Source organism: Capsicum annuum, chromosome 1, assembly GCF_002878395.1.
Source record: "Capsicum annuum cultivar UCD-10X-F1 chromosome 1, UCD10Xv1.1, whole genome shotgun sequence".
Lineage (NCBI taxonomy): Eukaryota > Viridiplantae > Streptophyta > Magnoliopsida > Solanales > Solanaceae > Capsicum > Capsicum annuum.
The window spans coordinates 41,255,112-41,281,956 of record NC_061111.1 but is presented as its reverse complement, the minus strand read 5'-3'; the positions used below and the strand labels follow the sequence as shown (position 1 = coordinate 41,281,956).

Below are 26,845 nucleotides of genomic sequence, written 5' to 3'. Positions count from 1 at the left end.
AATTTACAGCTGTATCATTTTCATTGTTTTCCAATCCCTTTTCCCCTTCTTCTGGACAGTAAACAGCGATGAGATAAGGTCCAGTTGCCATTTCTATCTGTGTTTCATCTTTGAAGCTAGAAAAGAGATCTGAAAAATTTCTAGTTATACTTTCTTCTAAGCATTAAATATGGTTATGCAACTGAAAATCACAAACTTACAAGGCATGACAACATAGGGGAAGATTGGTAGAACAAGCACCTTCCTTTGCTTACAAACCTTATTTCGGAACGATGTTATTTGATAGTTTTATTTTGGATACAGGTGTCACGGAATTACATCTGAGTCAGAGTTGGACTGATACTAATATACACATTAATTTATACTCTTTCTAGTGGCCCTATGAAAGACATCAACGTGGAGTCCCCCCTCGATCTGAAGACTGATCATTGTTCTATAGTTGACAGTCTTCTTGTCATCACTCAACTTAAAAACAAAGTAACGTAACAACACAGCAGAGAATATCTTCATCTGTCTATAAGCAAACTCCTTTCCCAAGCAGATTCTTGGCCCAGCCTGTTTTATCAGCAAAAGAATGTGCTTAGCGCGTCAATGTGACGGTATTAAAGCGCTAGGCAAATTAATAGCAAATGATAATTAAAGCTATTAATGAACTTTGACCAACCTGGAAAGCTGTAAATTTGAAGGGGTTCTCTGGCCTGAAGAGACCATCCGGATCAAGCCATCTCTCTGGTTTATACTCTTTCGCATCATCACCCCATATAAATTCCATTCTTCCCATTGCATATGGTAGGTAAGACACCATGTCCCCTTTGCGTACGCTGAATCCATCTGGTAAGGTGTCATCCGAAAAGCATGTCTTTGGATCCTGCAGTAAGAGAAGTAATAATGATAACTTAGAGAATACACCTACTTAACCTTGCTGTATGATAAAGGAAGTTGTTTATTACCGTTGGAATTGCAGGATAGAGCCGAAGAGTCTCTGTCAGTGCTGCATGAAGATATTGCATCTTTTCAAGTTCATCTTCACTAACATTGGCAGCAAAATCCGCCATGTCTATTGCATCTTTTTTCTCAGTCGTTGCTTCTTTAATTTCTTGTGCTACTTTCTCCTGTACATGAGGGTATTTGCATAGCAAATATATGAACCAAGAAAGGGTGGTTGCGGTTGTATCTCTGCCTGCTAGTATGAAGTTCAATATTATATCACGCAAATACTTTGGATCTGTATCAGTTATTTGCAAAAATCTTGACAAAATGTCTTCTTTCTTCCATTGCAACTGACAAATGATTATAATATCTAATTAGCATCTATCCGCATTAACAGAAGTAGTATCTATAAGGTGATCAACTTACAGGTAAATCAGCTTCCGGTTTACTCATCTGTTCAGTTTTTCTCTGGATCAACTTATAAACAAACATATCAACAATTCTTATATTTTCCTTTAACTTGGCTTCTGATCCGATATTGAGAGCTCTTTTAATCTTCCAGAAGATATCAACATATCTCCAAATTGTCATTGCATTAGCATTGTCAAATGCATCGCTAATTTTTTTGCCTTCTTCATTTAAACCGCACATGCTGTCTAGCTCAACTCCGAAGGCAACTCTAAATATAGAATCTAGAGATGCTTTCATGAATAGATCCTGCATTTACAACAGTAGGTTTACTTGTCTTGTGAAAACAAAAAAGGGTTACTTAATGAAATAGAGTCATGGAAGCTTACTTGAATGTCAACTGTCTTGCTGGAATTGACAGCTTCAGACAATATGTGAGCTAGCTTTGCTGCTTTTTTTCTGAAGACCACACTGCTGAAATCCCTCAAGACCCTCGTGGAGAACTCGTGGCTCGACAACTTCCTTTGTTCCCGCCACTTATTGTCATCAACTACGAAAATCCCATCCCCAAAGAGGTCCGTCATAACACTATAATTATACCATCCCTGCAGGTTATTCAAAAAAAAAAACTCAAGTTGGCATTCCGCGAATTGTTTCACCATTTTGTTACATCTACTGGGAGGTTCTATTTGGGAGTTGAGGTATGGTGATTAATTGAGAGACTGACAGATACAGGAATTCATTCAGATACATTGATTTGGTATTACTATACATGACTAAAATATGCAGATTTATAATATTCTCTTTGTCAGACAGCAACTACAGCCCTACTGTGTAAATCTGTCAAAAACAGGAAATAAGAAACTTTGAATTATTTAATGGAACAGTGCTCACATTTTCAAATGCAGATAACACTACTTGTATCATTTGGGATGCTTCTCCTAAACTTTACTGGTGTTTAGCCATGAATTCAATGAGTTACTTGATTAATAATATGGTTTTTCGGATTCGATCAAGTTCCAACACTCAAAAAGATTATCTGGGATGTCAAGAAAATGGTGCACCTTGCCATAGTTGTCAAAGTTTGTTTTGAGAATGTATTCGACGTTAGCAGGGTCAGAAGTATAAATCTTACTCCTGAAAGGGCTAATCAATCTGAAAGTCTCGTACTTGCCAGCAAGATCAGTCATGTAATCATGCAACCTGTGGAAGTTTATAAGCTGATTGAAAGTGGTGCCACCAATTGGATGATATCTCTTTTTGCCATTTAGTTTTTTGGTCAGAAGGTGAACTATCAACACACAAAAGACAAGTGAGAGAATTGTGGCTGTTATGGAGATGGAGCTCAGAAGAATATCCATGGAAACCACTAAGGTGTGCTTGTGCATATTTGACTTGTAATGCATCATTTTTATACTTGATGGGGAGTAGAAGGTGTTCCATCTAATGCTTAGATAATTACACCATTCGGGACCATATTATGTGTTCCATCTAATGCTTAGATAATTTATCCATTAGGGACCATATTATGTGTTCCATCTAATGCTTAGATAATTAATCCATTAGGGACCATATTATAAACCATGTTGTTGGGTGTTTGTCCTGATTTTCTTATCATAAGTGAGGATATTTTGTATATTTGGCTAATCCATTTTCTTGTAGGGAAAGGTTTTGTACTATATAAATAGAGGTTCCCTCTTTGTAGCATCCACATTGTAGTCCAAAGTCTTTGAGAATTTTGTTAAGCATGAGAGTTTGTGAGACACACAAGTGTTGTCACTTGTGTGAACCTTCTTTTATTCTGAGCAAATTTTGTGCGGTTCTAGATATTTTTTACTTTATCTTATATAGTAGGTTGTCTCATTTTGTGGATGTAGGTCGATTAATCGAATTACATTAAATTATCGTGTATCTTTTGGTATATTTCTCATTTGTCTTCTTAATTGGAATCTTTCGAGGCTTGCTCTGTTAGCTTCTGCATATCACCTGATTATTTCAGTCCTAACAAGACTAAGGATGTGTTTGGTATGAAAGTAAATATTTTTTCATGGAAAATATTAATTTTACAGAAAATATTTTCTTGAAAAATAAGTTATTTTCTTGCTTATTTTCTATTGTTTGGGTAGTAACAAGAAAATATTATTCCAAGAGCATTTAATTATAATTTGGAAAAATACTGATTGCGAGTCTCAAGTCGAGGCTGGGTCTAATTGAGAGTTGTGTCCTAAGTCGAGATCCCATCTCAGTTCGGGTGGTGAGGTTGAAAGGGAGTTTCACAAAATATTTCTTACTTTATGTAACACTCATTTTTACTAAAATTTGAGGAAAATAAATCCATTTGGAAAATGTTTATTAAAACATTCAAGTCAACCAAATATGAAAAAATTTGGCAAAACGTTTTCCTTCATACTAAACACACCCTAAGTTAGATTATCAACTTCAAAACTATCATTGAAATGACAAGCACATTATATTTTCCTTTTGACTTTATTCGTCTTGAAGATTTATTGCTGTTAGGCATTTGAATTTATTCTAATGGGAGGTTGTGCAATACTATATTTTAAGAGGCCTTTAATATGTCAAGTATCCAATGTTTCTGTGCCATGTCTGTGCAACATGTTTTATAGGGTATCATCTGCTTTATAGCCTGTTTGGCAGGGAAAACAAAGAAGCAAACGTCAATCCAATTTAAGAGGCCCTGCAAATTTATGTTGTAGGTTCCCTATGAGTTAGGCAACTGCTAAGCCATCAAAATGTATTGTATTCCTTTGGTAGCTGGATATGAAACAAGTTATTCATGTAATAAAGCATGTATGACTTATACAATGTTTGATAGATGGATAGGAAATAAGCTATTCATGTATAAAATTAATATAATGTTTGCTTTACGGTTTAAGAATCTGCATAACTAATACATGTATAAGTTATGAGAGAATCTATGTGTTGTTTTATGCAAGATAGAAGGTGAAATAAGTTGTACATGAATAAGCAAAACCCGCATAACTAATCCCAGCATAAAATAATACATAAATCCCTCACAACTCATCCATGTATTACTAATACCTGCATAACTCTAACCAGCTGCCAGACGACCCAGTGTTTCTAAGCAATGTGTTTTATTGAGTATCATCTGCTTTACAGCTTGTTTGGCAGGACAAAAAACAGCAATAGCCGGTCTTCCAATTTAAGAGGCCTTGCAATTTTCTGATGTTAGGTTTTCCCTCTGAGTTAGGCAACTGCTAAGCCTCAAAATGTGAAGTATCTTGTGTTTCTAGGTCATGTTTGTGCAACTTGTTTTATAGGTTATCATCTGCTTTGTAACTTATTTTGGCATTAAAGAAAAACAGGAAAAGCCGATGCAATTTATCTAAGCGATAAGTTAACATGTAGGTTAACGGTATTCTAAAACACGGAAAAAACATCATTAAGAGGACTTTTAGAAAAAACCTCCTGACTTGAGATTTGACTTCGACTCCGGATTCGACCCTCGACCTCGACCCCGACAGAGGACTAAGCCCCACTCTCTACCCAAACCCAAGACAGTCCAAAGACTGTACCCAAATGCAAGACCTGAGAACTCTATCCTGACCTGAGATTCGACCTCGAGTTCGGATTCGACTCTCGACCCCGACCCGAGACTTAGAATCCGACCTTGACTCTGGACTGTTAAATTTGAGGAAGATAAATCTCTTTGGAAATATCTTCCTTTACAAATTATTCACGCCAAACAAACGTGAGAAAATTGGAAAATGTTTTCCTTCATATAAAATACAGCGTAAGTTAGATTATCAACTTTGAAGCTATCATGGAAATTAGATTATACTAAAGTCCCTTTTGATTTAATTCATCTTCAATATTTGGTGCCCCCGCCAAGAGTATAGGTTTGGCTTTCTTAGAAAATGTTATTGTTAGGCATTTGGTGTTTGAGAAACAGAAAATGAAATTATAGAGTATAATCTTTTGGCCAAGTTTTAGGATTTATCCTAATGGGGTTTTCTGCAATACCTATACTTTAAGAGGCCTTGTAATTTTCTGATGTTAGGCAGCTGCTAAGCCCTCACAATATAATGTCAAGTATCCAATATTGCCAAGTCATTTAATTTGTACAACGTGTTTAATGGGTTATATCTTCTTTATATAGCCTGTTTGCCAGGAAAAAACAGCAAAAACCGATTCAATTTATAGTAATCGATTAGTTAACATGTCGATTAATTGTATTCTGAAATACGGAAAAAAATACTGATTTATCAAATTATCTATCGAGCCAGCAGTAAATTACAAGTGTTTTTTAGGGTATCATCTTCTTCCAATTCCTATCCAAGAATTGTATTATTCAATAGCAATAACAACATCTGACTCTGCTATGTGTATACTAGTTCATGGCATGTATTCCATCTTAATCAATCCAAATGAAAAGAAAATTAAATTCAAACAGAAAATGAAAGTTGGAAGGAGAAAAACCTCTACTGCTTAAGGTATATATTTAGTTTTGAAACAAGAGTCTATCAAAGCTAGCGTTTGATTATTTGATTTCTGTCAGTAAACTTACCATAGACCTTAATTGTTATATCTCGAGTTCTTTCCAAATCATTGTGTGTTTTGTTATCTTAAGTCAAATCAGGTTATCGTAAAGGACATGTATCGATATGATGATTTCTACATCCTTAATGAATGAGAATCTCGGTCTGTTGCGTACTCAAGTGCGCCCTGTCTCCATTTGAAGCACATAATCAGTTGGGACACCCTTCTCTACCTCTGTTGAAGAAGTTCTGTCCTCAATTTTAGAATATTTCTTCGTTGGAATGTGAGCCATGTCGGTTTGCAAAACTATTGCATGTCGTCAGCGCAGGTTCAGGGGTTTAATGAGCGAGATGAACCAGCCTTTGAGCTAGTGATTATTCTCATGTTTGGATACAATGTCATGTGAACAACTTATCATACAATAGTTATTTGCGAAAGTCACAAACTAAAATGCCTCATAAGAATCCCCGATGCAATAAAGAACCGTATGCGCCAGTATATATATGTTTATAAACAAAAATATATCCTACAGGCATGTTTCATCAATTCGTTATTTTGACATACAGCTACTGAATTTGAACTTATCATTTCTTATTTGTAAGTGTTCATCCATATACCTGGTCTGAAATTGTTGATGCAAATAGGCGCCACACAAATATCATCTTTAGTTCTGTGTCAAAAAATGGTTTGAAATTTCTATTCGGTCTTACCATACAAACATCTGCTTTTATCAGGTTATATATATGGGGAAAAGATGGATATAGCTAAGCCCATAGTGTTTATAATTTTTAGTAGCCATAAGAACAAGTTCACAAAAAATAGCAATAAAATAGTGTGGTCATATCAGATGTACATCTTTGTTCTGATCAGCAAGGGGTCTAACTGGAAACAACCTCTCTTTGTGGGATTACACTGGATATTTTGTTGGTGTTGTTAATGATGATGATGTTTTGTTCGTGAATATATTTACTCACACGCGTAAATTTCAAGTGGTGGGGGTGTATGCTGAATAATAGATGTATAAACAAACCATGTGCAACAGATCACGTATCAATAATGTTGATATGCATAGTCGTTGTAAATGTATGTGTATAATTAATTGATGCATGTATATAACATATATCTACTTATAAAGAAGCACCAAATTCATTTCCCTTTTATTCTTAAGAAGACATTCATATATGCATACTGGTTCACAGCAGCAAATAATATAAGCTTGCATTCAGGAAAAGCTGAAAACAAAAGCTTTTACATGTGTGGAATAACCGATCTAAGTAGTGTAGATCTACTTCATCATCGATCTTATCTTCGAGCATCAAATTATATTATTATTGTTATTGTATTATACAATTGTTAAACATATGTATATATCTCAAATGTCTAACAGGAAACAATTACTTAAATAGTTGAAGGTGGGGCAATCACTGCACCCTTAGCAATCTTGGACTTGAAAAACTCAGTCAAATCTGAAGTCATATTTAGAGAGGCCTCTAAAACTGATGGAGGTGCTGCTTCCCAAATTGATTTTTTCCCACCTGATAATTCTCCATATACTTGCCTGCAAATATATAATATATAGTGGAATATTAATTGTACAATAATTGCGAACTGTTTATGGTAGGTTCTTGAGCGGATCTCACGTTAATTAACCCCAAGTACATAGGAGTACTTACTTTGATGACGTTACGACGGAGAAGAACACGATTCCTCCTTCATCAGCTTCCACAGCAAAGGGAAAGGATTTAGGAAACAAAGAACAATTCACCTTCCTCCAATTTAGTATCCAACACATTCTTACCAAAAGGTCCCACAATTTGAACACGTCCGCTTCCTTTCGTAACATAACTCAATTGAACGGATGAATCCGCTGTAAAAATAGGACCAAATAATGCACCACCTTCCAAAACTATGCGTGAACAAGTTACCGCGGATAAAGTTCCACCGTTTTTCACCTCTACACAAGGTTTAGCACTGTCCAAGTTGAAAACCAACTTATGTTTCACGTCCTTGTTGCATGGGTCTGGCATTTTTATCCCTTCATTTATCTTAATACAAGGATTAGAAATACTCTGGTCTTCTATAAGTTTTTGGAATTCAATTTTGGTCATCATGTGAAAAGATTTAGCTATGAATTCATTAGAGAATCCATTTAGAATACCAGCGGCACCAGTCAAGAAGAAACCGTAGTATTCTCCAGGTGTGTATTCATCATCATATTCTCCCAAGAAAATTATTTTGAGTATAGTCTCCATCATTGTACCACCATGGCATTGCTTTCATGGTAACTGGTAGGGCATCCTTCTTTTGTAATTTTATAACTTCTTCTTTTGAATCTTCTGGCGATATCAGTCCAACAATGCATTCACCTGTGGAAAAAACAAACTATTGAGTATAGATATACATATATGGTTATAGTTAACTAGTAAAGTTGTTGTCATGTAATCTGGAGGCCGGTCATGGGTTTAAGCCGCGAAAACATGCAGCCTCTTGCAAACCCGCATATATAGCAGGAACCTTAGAAGCACCATACATATATGGTTACGGTGTAGCAATAATTAATTAACCGGGAAAATGTAGAGACAGATGGATCGGAGCATATCATCTGTAGATTCAACTGAAGCCAATTTTTGTTACACAAAGCTAGCATAGTTGTGTATATATGAAATAATCACCGAAATTTCAAGAAATACTACAATTTGAATCCATTATTTCATAACTGTGTAATGAGTTCCAATAAGAATTTAAAGGTTGAATCCATAAATATTTAAATTTTAGATCAGCATATATCTCTACTAAGACCACTACTGATACAAAAAAAGTACTTTTGAGCCTAATCAAACTCAAAAACCAACGAGAGTTGCCCAAGATCCTCTGACAACTAAATATTATATCTGAAAATATATATATATACCTTGACAAACATAAGCAATTTTTGATGAAACAGAATAGTAAGGTTGAGAAAACACACGGGGATGGAGGACTAATAATCCAGCAGCAAGTTTTTTCTGGCTAAGGAGAGGAAAATGGGTACTTGACCAAGTGTAGTATCCACCAACTCCTTCAAATTCCATAATTGTTTTATCTGCTTTTTTCGATGCCAACATTAAATCCATCGATATATATAGTTCTCTAAACACAAACTCAGATTAAACTATATACCAAAAATCACTTTCAAAGGTAAATATATTGTTTTATGCTCATACATTCTTCAAAGACTATCTATCTCCTTCTATTTATAGAGACCACAGACCACGACTTTTGAAATATACAAAATTATTAGGACAGACTAAAAAAGGAAAGTATGAGTAATAATGATGAGGCTTTCTTAAGGAATTTAATCCCCTCAATATAGCCTAAGGTTTGAATTAATTCCTTCCGGATTAAACAAAAACACTATTTTGCTATACTGGCAATCGAAATTGCAAAACTTCAACGAACCCAACAAATAAAGCAGATTTTGAAAACAAAATTTTTTGATTCGGTATTTTAAAAACCGAGACCAAGCCTCTAAATTTATAGCCAATGGAGGGTGGTGCATGCGAACGGGTGCTATAAAGTCACAACTTGTTCAATGTGGAAAAGGTACTAGTGCCTTTACAGAAAGCTCACAACCTACACATCAACATGTGTTGTTTAAATTGATCATTTTTCCTAGTGTCTTTTCGGGAAAACAAATCTTCATTTACCATTACTCCACAGAAACCAACAATTATATATTAGCTTACCATGATTAAATAATAAAATCAGTGTTTCATTACAATATACAGATGCAAAAAGGGTAATCCATTCTTCCTATAGGTGATGCCTACTGGTAGTAATTTTTGGCAAAAGAATTCAGTCACTTTACGGCCATTCTCATGACCTGAATAACAGAACTTATTGGCCATTTCAATAACATGGATATATTTGTATTACGATTTGCTTACCTTAATTGGGCTCAGCTGCTACTGGGCAAAAATTCAGAAATTATCGCTATATTTAGTAATTTTCCTAACTCTAGCTATATTTGATAAATATGTTACAATTTGGAGGTTAAGAGAAGAAAAAAGGTTCAGCAGGAGCTTTCATTCATACATTCAACATTCATTCATAGTCAACATTTTATAAAAGACTATACTTATAAGCTACATGAGCCTTACAAGACACACTTCATAAGTCTTACAAGACATACTTCTCAAAAATAAAAACGGCCATTTATCTTTTAAAATAAAACTAAACATAATATTTAAAAGAAACTATTAAACAAAAGACCATCAAGAAAAGTCTCATATTCTAACAAAATATAATGTATAAGTTTGCTTGGTTAGGTAATTATTCCAACATTAGTTGCCAAGTACTTCGAACATAGTATGAGGGTTTTTGGGGGGATTCGTAGGTCCATATGTCTTAGAAGGCGTTTCTAGGGCGAGCGTCAGGGCATCACGTAGTAAAAATGCACCAGCACAATTTGTGAGAAGAAAGTATCATGAGGCGTAAGTCCCATCAGTTCGAGCTTACATTTGGGCGTTGAATGAGTTTTAAATTTGGGGTGTAAGCCTCAAAAAACTTTCCTAGGTAAAATTAAAATTGCTAAACAAATACTTAAAATTAATACCAAATAACATAAAACTTGACTTGTTACTAAATTTTAAGAAAGCTAAAAAGCTTAAAAATCTAATCATTTTTATTCTTAGCCTATTTTTTTTTATCTTTCTTTTCGTCTTTTCATTGGGTAAAGGAAAAAAATAATTAATTTGCAAACTACAAAGTATAAATGCATTATCCTTCATCACTCATTTTGGTTTGATGCTTCTGATTGTAGGTTTATTCTTGGCAGTTTTTTACAAGTTAATTTTTTTTTTTAAAAAAAGTGAAATAAATCTTTTCAGACGAGCCGTTCTGATTATCTTTTTTGTAAGTCAATTAGTTCAGTTCATTTCCACTTATTTTATATTCTCTTGAATTTTCCATGCTTTTTTTTTATTATTTATTTTTATTATACTCAGCCCGTATCAAGTAAAAGGCCTTAATTACCTCATATCTTCGCTTTTTAAAACACTGATCGGTCCATTTTTATATATAGCATGATTATCAAGTTGAGGTATATATTACTTTACTAAATGCCTATAACGAAGTGTAATTAGTTTAACTTTATACTTTTGAGGAGTTTGTCTGCAATCACCTGCAAACACAACAATATTTTCATTTAAAAATGTATTTGTGTCCATAACATCTTGCAAAAGTAAATTAAAAAATTTATATTTGAGTTTTGAAACTCTCGTTTAATTGACTTGTTCAATCTAACATCACTCAAGTCAGGACAGATTAAAATGGCTTCTTTAAAATCTTGATTCACAGTAGATGATAGATATGTCGGTGATATCACACATTGCATTCCAGCACCAGTTGCAACCTGCAGCCCAATGACACTATCCTCCACCACCAAACAATTGTTTTCTGAGACGATCGATGAGTTTCTTGGCACTCCTAACACATCAACAGTTGTTATATTTTCCTTTGACTTGACTTCTGATCCGATATTGAAAGATCTTTTAGTCTTCCATACGATATCAATGTATCTCCAAAGTGTCTTTACTTATTATTTAATAACCTTATTATTGTAGCTCTACCCCGTACCAATTTTTCTTGTAGGCTTATCCTTCAAATTGTTGATGCATGACGCTATGTAACGATGAAAAACCATATAATCATCCAAACGTTGTATTCATTAAAACAAATACAGTATAATACAATATTATCAAACAATATGCAACAACCATCCAAATTGAGAAAACTCCGACTCCTCCACTGATGTCGGTATATATATTTTTTATAAGAGAAAGGAAGAGAGAAAATGATATGGATTACTCGTGAACAGTAAATAGCGATGAGATAAGTTAAAGTCCAATCAACTTCTATCTATGTTTGAGTCTTTGAAGCTAGAACAGATCTGAAATTCTACTAACACTTTCTCCTGAGGTAGTAATTAATGGTCATTCCACTGAAAATCACAAATTTACATGGCATGAAAACATAGGGGGATATTGGTAAAACAAGGAAAATGTGAATTTGTAACTATGGCACCTTCCGTACTAGATAGCAAACCTCATTTCCATCGTGCGTGTGGTCAATGTTACTTAATTTGGCTTATTTTGGATACTGATGACATGAGAACATTTGAGACAAAACGGGAATGATATTCATGTATAGTCTTTCTAGTGGCCTATCTATGAAAGACATCATGCAGTTCCCCCTCGATCTGAAGATTTATCCTTGACAGTTTTCTTGTTATCATTCAACTTGAAAACAAAGTAACGTAACAACACAGCAGAGAATATCTTCATCTGCCAATAAGCAAACTCCTTTCCCAAGTAGATCCTCGGCCCTGCCTGTTTTATCAACAAAAGAATGTGCTTAGCTAATTGATGTGACAAGTGTAGAGTGGCATTCAAGGCTTTACCAAATGATAATTAAAACTAATAACCTGGAAAGCTGTAAATTTGGAGAGGCTCTCTGGCCTGAAGAAACCATCCGGATCAAGCCATCTCTCTGGTTTATATTCTTCTACATCATCACCCCATATGAATTTCATTCTTCCCATTGCATATGGTAGGTAACACACCATGTCCCCTTTGTTTACCCTGAATCCATCTGGTAAAGCGTCATCCTGTCACGACCTGAACCAGGGCCTGGCGTGACGAGCATTTCGAACCTTTGAGGCCCGAAACACCCCTATCTGTCTGGTAATCATGCAACTAATTCATATGATCAAAGTAATGCGGAAGAAACACAATATAACGAAAACATGGTCAAGAATCATATGAAAACAATAATGGGGAATAATGTCCCACAATCTCAATCAACATTTCGAAAATTGTCTGCGAAATCTCTACTATATGACTGAAACAAGTAACTATCTGAAAACTGGGACAAGACCCCTAGCAGACCCAAAACTAATATAAGATAAAAGGACTGCAGGACATAAGACCTTCCGAAACATAGAAGGCTCACCACTTGTCTCTGCAACTCCGTCTTGAAAGATCTACCGGTTCTCTTGACCCCTAGACTGGGCCTCTGAACCTGAGAGGTTGGAGAGGGGAGGGGGTCTGCACAAAAGTACTGGCACGCAGAGATATCAAAATAAAACATAATATTTTTACAAAGTATAGTTGAGAGCTATTATAAAGCAATTTCGTATCAAATCATTTGAAAGCACATGAGTGTAATGCAATAGTTTTTCTCAACAGTAATGAAATGCAACTGAGCTAGGTGGAATACCCTAAATAATTTACACCAACTGTAAAACCTCTGTTGCCGCCGAGATTAGAGTATAAGTGAGGGAGAGACACACAACACCACAAAGCATGGTGTCTCGGCCCAAATCAAATATGGTAGTGCACAAGACCACAAAGCATGGCTCCTAACCATAATCCCAATTTGGGATAATATAATATCAGGTACGCAAGACCACAAAGCATGGTACCGATATTCCGTGTCGGCAAACACGTTCTTCCAGCGATGAGCCGCTTGTGTCTGAAACGCCTTCTTCGGGCATCCACCTTTCTCATGTAAAATCAATGCATTCAAATTTCATCTTATTCAATCGCCTATCGTATTTTGAAGGGTATCTTCATACCCGATTTGCAAGTCATCAATATCACATCCACATATGCATAATCATGTAAAAACCAAGGTGCTTCTTCATTTACAAGTAGTGAACAATATTTATTTCAAATTCATGCTCTCTTTTATTGATCACAATATAATATGAAGTATCAAAACATTATCATGGGAATTTGAAAACAATTTATCATTCATATTTATCAACTTCCATGGAAAAGCTCAAATCATATATGCATGGTTTCAACCATTGAAGTATATAGGCAAACAATTCCCATGACATAAAGAAAATGACTTACAAATCATATTGAAAGCAAGATATTAGCATTTGATTGAAAACCCCCATTTAAAAGCATGCATGTTCATAAAGACTACACCCATGAGATTTTTTGAGATAACCCCAAGTACCTCGATTACTGTGAATATTAGGTGCTTCTTTAAGCCTATGTTGAGAGGATTCCAAATATGTAATTAGTTTCTAAAACCCACGGTTGAATCTTGAGTAGCTTGGGTTTATATTTTGAAACCCTAAGGAGAATCTTGAGCACTTTTGATGAAAGAATATGTATTTTGAGGTCCTTGGAACTAAATCTCGTGTTTTAGGGCTAAGTAAGGGTGGAAAAGGACCACTTTGTCCTCAACACGGAGTGTTTAAATCACTAGAATTTCTTACATAAGCGCCGCCCATCCCATCACCTATATTCATATAGGCTCCGCCTAGGCTATCGCCTATGCTTTCCAGTGGCCATGGGCGATTGGTTAGGCGTCGCTTATCACTTTGAAAGGTCATAACTTCTTGCTCGGGTGTCGGATTTTAGCCAAATTGGTATCGTTGGAAAGCTAACTCGAATATCTATCATTTGACACAGAATAGATTCCCTAATTCGACATATACAGAGAGTTATGGTCGACAGAAACTGACACACTTTACAACATCCACTAAAACTTAGTCGATCAAAATAGTTTCGACTCGTCCTGAGTTGTAGGACCTCTATGGTCTAAATTCAAGCTTGAGTAGATTTCACATGCTACACGATAATTAACATGCCGTATTAGCGTAGGATTTTATGGCTTCGGGATTAGCAACGCATCGAAATCATGGTCTATATTGTAGCCCGAATTGCGGGGCGTTACATTATCCCCCCTTAGGATCATTCGTCCTCGAATGATGATGCGAGACACAAACAGACATGATTTTAAGCATAATAAAGGACTAGGAAAGATAAGATAAGAATAGTACCTTCTGTCTCCTCCTCCATCGAAGCAAACAAATTGGGATATCTAATTCTCATGGAATCTTCTGACTCCCAAGTTGCTTCTTCGACTTTCTGATTCCTCCATAGTACCTTTACTGAGGCTATCTCTTTGCTTCTCAGCTTTCGAACTTGGCGATCTAAAATTTCAATGGGCTCTTCTTCGTAAGACAAGGTGTCTGTCACTTTGATACCCTCTACTGGCAATACCATAGAATGATCTCCAATGCATTTCTTTAACATGGATACATGGAATACTGGATGAACGGAACCCAAACTTGCAGGCAATTCTAACTCATATGCAACTGTACCAATCCTTTTCAAATCTGATATGGCCCTACATAATGAGGGCTCAATTTACCCCTTTTTCCAAACCGCATAGCTACTTTCATAGGAGAAACCTTGAGAAACACCAAATCACCTATTTCAAACTCTAGTTCTCTTCTTCGAACATCGGCATAGGACTTCTGACGACTCTGAGCAATCTTGAGTCGTTCTCTAATGATCTTCACTTTCTCCATCGCCTAATGAACAAGATTAGGACCATATAACTGAGTCTCACCTACTTCATACCATCCTATCGGAGACCTACATCTCCTCCCATATAAAGCCTCAAAAGGGGCCATCTTGATGCTAGTATGGTAACTATTATTGTAAGCAAATTCAACCAGTGGCAGGTGATTTACCGAACTGCCTTTAAAATCAATGATGCATTCCCTCAACATATCTTCGAGGGTCTGAATGGTACGCTTAGCTTGCCCATCCGTCTGAGGGTGGAAAACAGTGCTCAAATTCACTTGTGTACCTAAATCCTTCTGAAAAGATCTCCAAAACTGAGATGAAAACTGCGTACCTTTATCGGATATAATGGACACTGGTGCCCCATGCAATCAAACTATCTCCTCAATGTAAATCTTAGCATAGACCTCTCCCGAATAATTAGTCCTCACAGGCAAAAAGTGGGCTGACTTGGTCAACCGATCTACAATCAGCCATATTGAATCATACTGGTTTTAGGATCTCGAAAGTCCTGTAATGAAGTCCATGTGTATCATCTCCCACTTCCATAAAGGCAGGGCTATCTCTTTGGAAGTACCACCTGGCCTCATGTGTTCTACCTTCACTTGTTGACAGTTTAAACACTTGGACACAAAATTAGCTACATCACGTTTCATGTTTTCAATCATGGTACATCTTAGTAGAGCCTGGGTGAATGACATACCTCGAAGTATGTGCCTCATTAAGGATTCTTTCCCATAGCCCATCGACATTCGGAACGCACAACCTACCCTGAAATCTCAGAATACCATCGCCACTAATTTCAAACGTCATAAACTTTTGTTGTCCCATATCTTTCTTGATTTGCATCAAGATGGGATCTTCAACCTTCTTCTCCTTAACTTCAGCACAAAGAGATGACTTAGCCAACTCATGAACAATCACCCCTCCATCTTTGGAATCTAAGATTCGCACTCCCAGATTTGCAAGGCGGTGAATATCCTTCACCATCTCTCTCTTTGTTTCTTCTACATAAGAAAGGCTGCCCATAGACAACCTGCTGAGGGCGTCGTCTACAATATTTGCCTTGCCCGGATGGTAATGCAGACTCATATCATAGTCTTTCAAAAGCTCCATCCAACGCCTCTGCCTGAGGTTCAATTCTTTCTATGAGAAAACATACTGTAAACTCTTATGGTCAGTATAAATATCAGCATGCACTCCATAGAGTTAGTTCCTCCATATTCTAAGTACAAAAACCACGGCTGCTAACTCCAAGTCATGAGTGGGGTAATTGCGCTCATGCACCTTTAGCTGCCTAGATGCATAAGCTATCACCTTACCACGCTGCATCAATACACAACCAAGTCCCACATGGGATGCATCATAATAAACCACAAAATCATCTACACCCTCGGGAAGGGTTAAAACAGGAACAGTAGTCAGCTTGTCCTTTAATTTTTCAAAACTGTTTTCACACAAGTCGGACCACACAAAATTTATCTTTTTCTGAGTCAATTTAGTAAGCGGAGCAGCTATGGAAGAAAAACTCTCTACGAACCTTCTGTAATACCCCGCCAAACCCAAGAAGCTTTGAATATCGGTTGGAGTCGTGGGCCTGGGCCATTTTCTCACTGCTTCAACTTTATGAGGATCCACTCTTATCCCGTCACTGGACACAATATGCCCTAGGAAGGCAATAACGTCTAACCAGAATTCACACTTAGAAAATTGGCATACAGCTGATGATCCTTAAGGGTCTGAAGGATAATTCGGAGGTGATTGGCATGATCCTCTTTACTCTTAGAATAGATCAGAATATCATCAATAAATATAATGAAGAACAAGTCAAGAAACTGATGGAACACTTTATTCATAAGATCCATAAGGCTGCAGGGGCGTTAGTCAACCCGAAGGACATGACTAGAAATTCATAGTGACCATATCAGGTTCGGAAGGCTGTCTTGGGTATGTCTGACTCCCTAACTTTCAACTGATGATAACCTGAAGGAAGGTCTATTTTTGAAAAGAACTTGGCACCCTGAAGCTGGTCAAAAAGGTCATCAATCCTAGGAAGAGGATATTTATTTTTAATCGTGACCTTATTCAGTTGACACCGTCTATGCACATCCGAAAGGACCCATCCTTCTTTCGCACGAAGAGCACAGGTGCACCCCATGGGGAATCACTAGGACGAATAAAACCTTTGTCTAGGAGGTCTACAAGCTGTTCCTTTAATTCCTTTTGTTCCGCGGGAGCCATTCTATATGGCGGAATAAAAATAAGACGAGTGTCTGGCAACACATCAATGCCAAAATTTATCTCCCTATCAGGGGGTATCCCTGGGAGATCTTCGGGAAACACTTCTGGGAATTCATTCACTACAGGGACTGATTGCAGAGGAAGGTTTCCAATTTTTGAATATTTTACTCGGATTAGATGATACATACAACCTTTGAAGATAAGCTTTCGGGCTCTAAGATAAGAGATAAAGTGACCTCTAGGTTCCATAAAACTCTCTGCCCAAATAACTGGTGTCTCATTCGAGAAAGGAAAACTGACCTTTCGAGTTCTGCAATCAAGGGTGGCATAACACGAATGGAGCCAGTCCATCCCAAGGATGGCATCAAAGTCTATCATATCCAGTTCTATAAGGTCTGCCACAGTTTCCCTACCATGAATAGACACGACACAATTTCTATATACCCTTTTAGCAACAACAGAATCACCTACAGAAGTAGAAATAGAGAAGGGTTCTATAATAACTTCGGGCTCAAGACCAAAACCAACAGCCACATAAGGGGTCACATAAAATAAAGTGGACCCGGGATCAATCAATACATAAACACCATGAGAAAATATTCGTAACATACCAGTGACAACATCTGGTGAAGCTTTCGCCTCCTGGCGATTAGTCAAAGAATATAACCGATTGCGACCGCTTCCGGCAGCTGAAGGAGCACCCTTAGGAAAAGGAGCTGTGGAGGCGGCTTGGGACTTATCCCCCCCCCCCCGTATTTACTCCAGCAAAAGGACAATCTCTCTGAAGGTGACCCACTTTGCCATAAGTATAGCAGTTTCTTCCCTCAAACCAACACTTCCCTAGATGATTCCTTCTGCAAACCTCACACCGCGGACGAGTACGACGCTGCTGGGCCACACTGCCCTGAGAATGTGTACCTAGAGCTTTGGACCCATGAGGAGTCTGAAAACTCTGAGTTTGTCTATCTATCGGTGGTCTGGTTGCTGGGGTGCTGGCCGCTGACTGTGTATTATTCCAAAACTTCTTTTTCTTCGACCACTTATTACCCCGATTACTACTCTGCGGCTGACTCTAGTGCTGGTCCGCAGATCTAGCTCTCTTAGCCTGTCTGTCTTTTTATCTAGATTCAGCAATCTTTTTCTTCTTCTCTTCCACTTGATGTATGTGAACTGTCAGTCGAGCAAAGTCTAACTCCTTATTCAACATATCCCCCTGGCACTCAAGTACCAGGTCATCAGCAAGGCCAGATGCAAATTTTCTTATTCGACCTCTCATATTACTAGTTAACTCTGGTGCATAGCGGGCTAGTTTATTAAACTTCAAAGTGTACTCCTGGACACTCATACTGCCCTGCTTCAGATTCATAAACTCTTCCGCTTTGGCCTCCCTCAACTCCAGAGGAAAGAATCGATCAAGGAAGGCTTCCACAAATTCGCCCCAAACTGTGGGCTCAACACTTTCACCTTTTTCATCTTCCTAGTTGGCATGCCACTGACTCGCAATGTCCTTGAGCTGATAGGTTGCTAACTCCACCCCTTCAACCTCATCCACATGCATCACCTTAAAAATCTTTTCCATCTCATCCACAAACTCCTGTGGATCTTTCTCCACCTTGGTGCCAGTAAACTTAGGTGGGTTCATCTTTATGAAATGTCGGACTCTAGTAGCCTCAGATGTAACAGATACAGACCCAACATCTTTCGATCATTGAGCTTGGTTGGTTACCAAATGCATCAGCATATGAATAGAACGTCTGAATTTTGCATTTGAAATATCTCCCTGAGTAGTTGGGGGACGATTGGCATTAGTCTGCGGAGCCCGAGGTAGACTGGTCGGGACTGGAGGAGTAGGGACAAATTCTGGAGTGTGAGCCCTATTACGGGTCCGTATCCTATGGGTGGGACGAACCTCATCTGCCTGAGCATTCTGATCGACGATACGACGTGGAGGCATAACTGTGTTTTTTCTGAAACATAAGTGATCATTGATTAGGGGACAGTTCAGACTCTGAAGCACGAACTAAATCACAAAGAAGGGAAATATTTCCTAAATGCGTAGTAGCCTCCTGCTTATAAGTGTGGTACGCTACATACCTATAAACAAGACTCCACTTGATACGATTTCGCGGGACCATGAACCGTGCTTTGATACCAAGTTTGTCACAACTCGAACCAGGGCCTGGCCATGATGAGCATTTTGAACCTTTGAGGCCCAAAATGCCCCTATCTGTCTGGTAATCATGCACCTAATTCATATAATCAAAGTAATGCGGAAGAAACACAGTATAACGAAAACATGGTCAAGAATCATATGAAAACAATAATGGGGAATAATGTCCCACAATCTCAATCTACATTTCAAAAATTGTCCGTGAAATCTCTACTATATGACTGAAACAAGTAACTATCTGAAAACTGGGACAAGACCCCCAGCAGACCCAAAACTAATATAAGATAAAAGGACTGCAGGACATAAGACCTTCCAAAACATAGAAGGCTCACCACTTGTCTCTGCAACTACGTCTTGAAAGATCTACTGGTTCTCTTGACCCCTAGACTGGGCCTCTGAACCTGAGAGGTTGGAGAGGGGAGGGGGTCTGCACAAAAGTACTGGCACACAGAGATATCAAAACAAAACATAATATTTTTACAAAGTATAGTTGAGAGCTATTATAAAGCAATTTCGTATCAAATCATTTGAAAGCACATGGGTGTAATGCAATAGTTTTTCTCAACAGTAATGAAATGCAACTGAGCTAGGTGGAATACCCTACATAATTTACACCAACTGTCAAACCTCGGTTGCCGCCGAGATTAGAGTATAAGTGAGGGAGAGACACACAAGACCACAAAGCATAGTGTCTCGACCCAAATCAAATATGGTAGTGCACAAGACCACAAAGCATGGCTCCTAACCATAATCCCAATTTGGGATAATATAATATCAGGTACGCAAGACCACAAAGCATGGTACTGATATTCCGTGTCGGCAAACACGTTCTTCCAGCGATGAGCCGCTTGTGTCTGAAACGCCTTCTTCGGGCATCCACCTTTCTCATGTAAAATCAATGCATTCAAATTTCATCTTATTCAATCGCATATCGTATTTTAAAGGGTATCGTCATACCCGACTTGCAAGTCATCAATATCACATCCACATATGCATAATCATGTAAAAACCAAGGTGCTTCATCATTTACAAGTGGTGAACAATATTTATTTTAAATTCATGCTCTCTTTTGTTGATCATAATATAATATGGAGTATCGAAACATTATCATGGGAATTTAAAAACAATTTATCATTCATATTTATCAACTTCCATGGAAAATCTCAAATCACATATGCATGGTTTCAACCATTGAAGTATATAGGCAAACAATTCCCATGACAAAAAGAAAATGACTTAGAAATCATATTGAAAGCAAGATATTAGCATTTGATTGAAAACCCCCATTTAAAAGCATGCATGTTCATAAAGACTACACCCATGAGATTTTTTGAGATAAACCCACGTACCTCGATTACTATGAATATTAGGTGCTTCTTGAAGCCTACGTTGAGAGGATTCCAAATATGCAATTAGTTTCTAAAACCCACGGTTGAATCTTGAGTAGCTTGAGTTTTTATTTTGAAACCCTACGGAGAATCTTGAGCACTTTTGATGAAAGAATATGTATTTTGGGGTCCTTGGAACTAAATCTCGTATTTTAGGGCTAAGTAAGGGTGGAAAAGGACCACTTTGTCCTCAACACGGGGTGTTTAAATCACTAGAATTCCTTACATAGGCGCCGCCCATCCCATAGTCTATCTTCACATAGGCACCGCCTAGGCTATCGCCTATGTTCACATAGGCGGCGCCTAGGCTATCGCCTATATTCACATAGGCGCCGCCAAGGCTATCGCCTATGCTTTCCAGTGGCCATGGACGATTGGTTAGGCATCGCTTATCACTTTGAAAGGTCATAACTTCTTGCCCGGGTGTCGGATTTTAGCCAAATTTGTATCGTTGGAAAGATAAGTCGAATACCTATCATTTGACACATAGTAGGTTCCCTAATTCAACATATACAGAGAGTTATGGTTGGCGGAAACTGACACACTTTACAACGTCCACTAAAACTTAATCGATCAAAATAGTTTCGACTCGTCCTGAGTTGTAGGACCTCTATGGTCTAAATTCAAGCTTGAGTGGATTTTACATGCTACACGATAATTAACATGCCGTATTGGCGTAGGATTTTATGGCTTCGAGATTAACAACGCATCGAAATCATGGTCTATATTGTAGCCCGAATTGCGGGGCGTTACACATCCGAAAAGCATATTTTCGCATCCTGCAATAAGAGAAGCAATAATAACAACTTAAAGCATACATCTACTTGGCAACTGTTGTATGATAAAAGAAGTTGTTTATTACCACTGGAACTGCAGGATAGATCCTAAGAGTCTCGGTCAGTGCTGCGTGAAGATATTGCATCTTTTCAAAGGCATCTTCACTCACATTGGCAGCAAAATCCATTATGTCTGTAGCATTTTCTTTCTCAATTGTTGTTTCTTTAATCTCTTGTGCTATTTTTCCCTGTACATGAGGGTACTTGCAAAGCACATATATGAACCAAGAAAGAGTGATTGCTGTTGTATCTCTGCCTGCTAGTATGAAGTTCAATATTATATCACGCAAATACTTTGGATCTGTACCAGTTATTTGCAGCAACCTTGATAAAATGTCTTCTTTCTTCCACGGCAACTGGCAAATGATTTTAATGTTTAAGCATTTATCTGCATTAAAAAAGTTAGTAGCTATAAGAGGATTATTAACCTACAGATAAATCAGTTTCTGGTTTATTCATCTGCTCAGTTTTTCTGTGGATCAGCTTATAAACGAACGCATCAATAGTTCTTATATTGTCCCTTAACTTGGCTTCTGATCCGATACTGAGAGCTCTTTTTATCTTCCATAAGATATCAACATATCTCCAAATTAGAACTGCATTAGCATTGTCAAATGCATCGCTAAATTTTTTGCCTTCTTCATTTGAACCGCTCATGCTGTCTAGCTCAACTCCAAAGGCAACTCTAAATATAGAATCTAGAGATGCTTTCAAGAATAGATCCTGCATCGACGACACTGGGTCGTTTACTTATCTGGTGAAAACAAAAGTGTTGTTTAACGAAGTTGAGTCATGGAAACTTACTTGAATGTCAACTGTCTTGTTGGCACTGGCAGCTTCGGACAATATTTGAGCCAGCTTTGCCACATCTTTTTTGAAGACCGCAGTGCTGAAATCCCTCAAGATCCTCGTGGAGAAGTCGTGGCTCGACAATTTCCTCTGCTCTCGCCACTTATCGCCATCAACTGCGAAAATCCCATCCCCTAATAGGTCCTTTAGAATGTTATAGTTATACCATCCCTGAAGATTATTCAAAAAACTCAAGTTGGCAATCTGAGAATCGTCCCACCATTTTGTAACATCTACGGGGAGATTCATTTAGCCGGCTGCAACTTATTTGGGTGTTGAGGCATGTTAATTAATTGATAGACCGAGAAGAATTCATTCTATCGACTAATATATGCATATTTATAAAATTCTCTTTTATCAAACAGCAGATTGCAGTCCTACTGTATAAATATGTCAACAACACAAAATAATAAACTATGAATTATTTAACGGAACAGTGCTTATATTTTCAAATGTGGATAACAACACTACTTGCTAATCAGTTGTATCATTATGGTTGCTCTCCTAAACTTGGCTGGTGTTTAGTCATGAATGCAATAAGTTACTTAATTACTTATAAGGCTTTTCAGAATCAACCAAATTGCAACATAAAGAAAGATTATCAGAATGTCAAGTAAATGGTGTACCTTGCCATAGTTGTCAAAGTTTGTTTTGAGAATGTATTCGACGTTAGCAGGGTCAGAAGTATAAATCTCATTCTTGAAAGGGCTAATCAATCTGTAAGTCCTGTACTTTCCAGCAAGATCAGTCATGTAATGGTGCAACCTGTGGAAGTTGAATAGCTGATTGAAAATGGTGCCACCAATGGGATGGTATCTCTTTTTCCCATTTAGTTCTTTGGTCAGGAGATGAACTATGAATCCACAAAGGAGAAGTGAGAGAATGGTGTCTGTCATGGAGATGGAGCTCTGAAAATTATCCATGGAAACCAATTAACGTGTGCTTGTGCATATTTGGCTTATAATATATCATTTTTATACTTCATGGGAATAGAAGGTGTTCCATCTAATGCTAAGATAATTAATCCATTAGGGACCATATTATGTGTTCCGTCTAATGCTTAGATAATTAATCCATTGGGACCATATTATGTGTTCCGTCTAATGATTTAGATAATTAATCCATTGAGACCATATTATGTGTTCCACCTAATGCTTAGATAATTAATCCATTAGGAACCATATTATAAACCATGTTGTTGGGTGTTTGTCCTGATTTTTTTACCATAAGTGGATTTCGGAAAAGGATATTTTCTATATTTGGCTAATCCATTTTCTTGTAGAAAAAGGTTTTGTAGTATATAAGAGGTTCCCTCTTTGTAGCATTCACAATGTAGCCCAAGGGCTTTGGAAGTTTTGCTAAGGGGAAGAATTTGTGAGACACTTACACAAAGTCTTATTACTTGTGTGAACCTTCTTTAGTCTGAGCGAACTTTGCGCGGTTACTCCTTTTGTAGATGTAAGTCAATTGGTCGAATCACGTTAAATTATTATGTATCTTTTGGTACATTTCTCATTTTTCTTCTTATTTGATATCTTTTGAGGTTTGCTCTGTCAGCTTTTGCATGTCACATGAGTATTTCGGTCCTAACAAGACTAAGGGTGTGTTTGTTATGAAGGTAAATGTTTCCCACGAGAAATATTAATTTTATAGAAAATATTCTCTTGGAAAATAATTTGCTTCTAACTTATTTCCTATTATTTTGTTAGTAAGAAGAAAATATTGTTCCAAGAGCATTTGAGCATAATCTAAAAAAAAATCTATGATATCGGACTTGTAATTCGGGCCACAACTCGAGGCCGGGTCGAATTGAGAGTTGTGTCTTGAGTCGAGGTCCCATCTCGGGTCGGGTGGTGAGGTTAAAAGAGAGTTTTGAAAAATGTTTATTACTTTATGCAAGACTCATTTTTATTAAAATTTGAGAAAAATAAGTTCATTTGAAAAATATTTTCTAAAACATTCAAGTCAACTACTCAAAATTATATTTATTTCAAATCACATTTTAGGTAGAGTTTCAATCAAATTTCCTCAAAGTTACTTTTGTGAAAAATAGGGCAAAGGTAAATGACTTTTGTGTAACAAAATAAAAAATAATGACTTTTAAGTAATGAACACAAAGCAGGATGACCACCCATGAAATTTACTCGAAAAGTATTTTCCTTCGTACCAAACACAACCTAAGTTAGATTATTAACTTCATAACTATCATTGAAATGACAAGCGTCTTATAGTTTCCTTGGTTAGAGTTATGATTAGAGTTATGCAAATATTAGTAATATATGGATTAGTTACAAGGAAATCTATGAATTATTTTATGTTAAATATGCAGGTTTTAGTTATTCATGTATAACTTATTTCACCTTCTATCCTACATAAAACTACATAAATTTCCTCATAACTTGTACATGTATTAGTTATGCAGATTCTTAAACCATAAACCAAACATTATATTAATTTGATATAAGCATTCAATACCCTCCCAAACTATGGTCAAAGTTACTACGATACCTTTCAACTTCATAGAGGTCCTATCCCCTGGACTCAATTTTAGTGTATTTTTGTCACCATTTTATTGCTGATGTTAGGATCGAAATAATCAAGTGTTATGCGGAAGCTAGTAAAGCAAATTTCAAAAGACCATGAATAAGAATATATGCGAGAAATAAATCAAAAGAGACACAATAATTTAATGTGGTTCGGTCAATCGACCTACATCCATAAATGGAGATGAGCAATTCACTATATAAAAAAGAGTACAAACTGTCAAGAGAGACAACCTCACACAATTTAGTCAGAATAAAAGAAGTTCACACAAGTGATACTGCAACACTTATGCCTCACAAAGTTTCCCCCAAACGAGCTCTCAAACTCCTAGGACTATATTATGGATGGTGCTAAACTAGAAGAAAGGAACCTCTATTTAGAGAGTCTATAAATTTTTCCTACAAGAATAAGGATTTTAAAATATGGAGAATTTAGGTTTTCCTTTTTCTAAACTCAATTATGGTACCTAAAGAAAATCCAATTATGGTAGGAAAGTCAGGACAAATATCAATGGCTGACGTGACACCTTTATTATATAAAATGGGACCCACGTCAGAGGTGCCACGAGGTTGACAAAAGGCGTGATGTCAGCTAAAAAGGATACAAAAATATACTAAAATTTAGTTCAGGAGCTAATTGTAACACCCCGCAAAAAAAAAATCGTCCATGCATTAGCTCGTGGTAATATGCTCTTAGAGTTAAATGACTAGAATTTTGTCAAAGAAACTTAGTCTCATTTTTTACTTTCAAAGTGAGTAAAGTTTAAACCATATATAATTTCCCTAATTTTGACTTTTTATCATGAGGAAAATTGAATGAGCTTCCGTCGATATAAGATTCACCCAAATCTGATACCCGGGCAAGAAGTTATGGCTAATTTAAGTTCTAGTCATAAAACACCGTCATTTTGGTTCGTGGCGCATCGCGGAGGGGGCCTATTTAGAAGTTGTCAAATTCCAAAAGCATAGCGCAATTGTGGCACGTCGTGCTAAAGTTTCAGGTCCCAACCAATGGGACAACGCGATGGCTCCGCGTCGTGGTGACCTTCAGAATCCCATTCGTCAATTTTTAGTGAGCCACCGCGATTGTGGCGCATCGCGGTGGCCCATGAAATCGGGCTTCCAGTTATATTATTTTTTGTATCATTAAGGGTATATTGGGTATTTTCCACCCCTTATCAGCCTAAACACGGGATTTAATTTCAAAGACACCAGAATACATTCACAATCATCCAAATTACTCAAGAACACTCTCTAGGGTTTCAAACTAAAAACTCAAATAACTCAAGATTTAATTGTGGTTTTCAATATTGATTGAAGATTTGGAATCCCCAAATCATAAGCTTCAAGAATCATTCATCAAATTTCTAAAATGAGGTACGTGAGATTTATCCTAAAAAAACTACATGGGCTTGTAAACACTAGAACATGATTTAAAGGTTATCAAGCATAAATTTAGAAAGGGGTTTTAAAATACATGATTTTATTTCGCATTATGAATGTTTAATTGTATTGTTGATTTGGTCTTTAGACCTTTACCCCTTAAATTGATTTACATGTATATGTATGAAAAATTTAGATTGAAGAT

General features: G+C 37.0%; 1 protein-coding gene and 2 pseudogenes across 1 annotated transcript; all 3 read right to left on the bottom strand.

The window, feature by feature from the left end:
• Positions 1-241: 241 nt before the first annotated feature.
• On the bottom strand, positions 242-2,974 carry LOC107854154 (cytochrome P450 704C1-like). Its single transcript, XM_047395689.1, has 6 exons — positions 2,403-2,974; positions 1,728-1,943; positions 1,357-1,647; positions 951-1,280; positions 665-868; positions 242-555 (listed from the first exon to the last, which is right to left on the bottom strand). Exons 1-6 carry the CDS (start codon positions 2,745-2,747, stop codon positions 355-357), a joined length of 1,587 nt encoding a protein of 528 aa, XP_047251645.1. The 5' UTR covers positions 2,748-2,974; the 3' UTR covers positions 242-354.
• Positions 2,975-7,257: 4,283 nt separating this feature from the next.
• On the bottom strand, positions 7,258-8,972 carry LOC107854146 (annotated as a pseudogene).
• Positions 8,973-11,773: 2,801 nt separating this feature from the next.
• On the bottom strand, positions 11,774-23,686 carry LOC107854137 (annotated as a pseudogene).
• Positions 23,687-26,845: the final 3,159 nt, after the last annotated feature.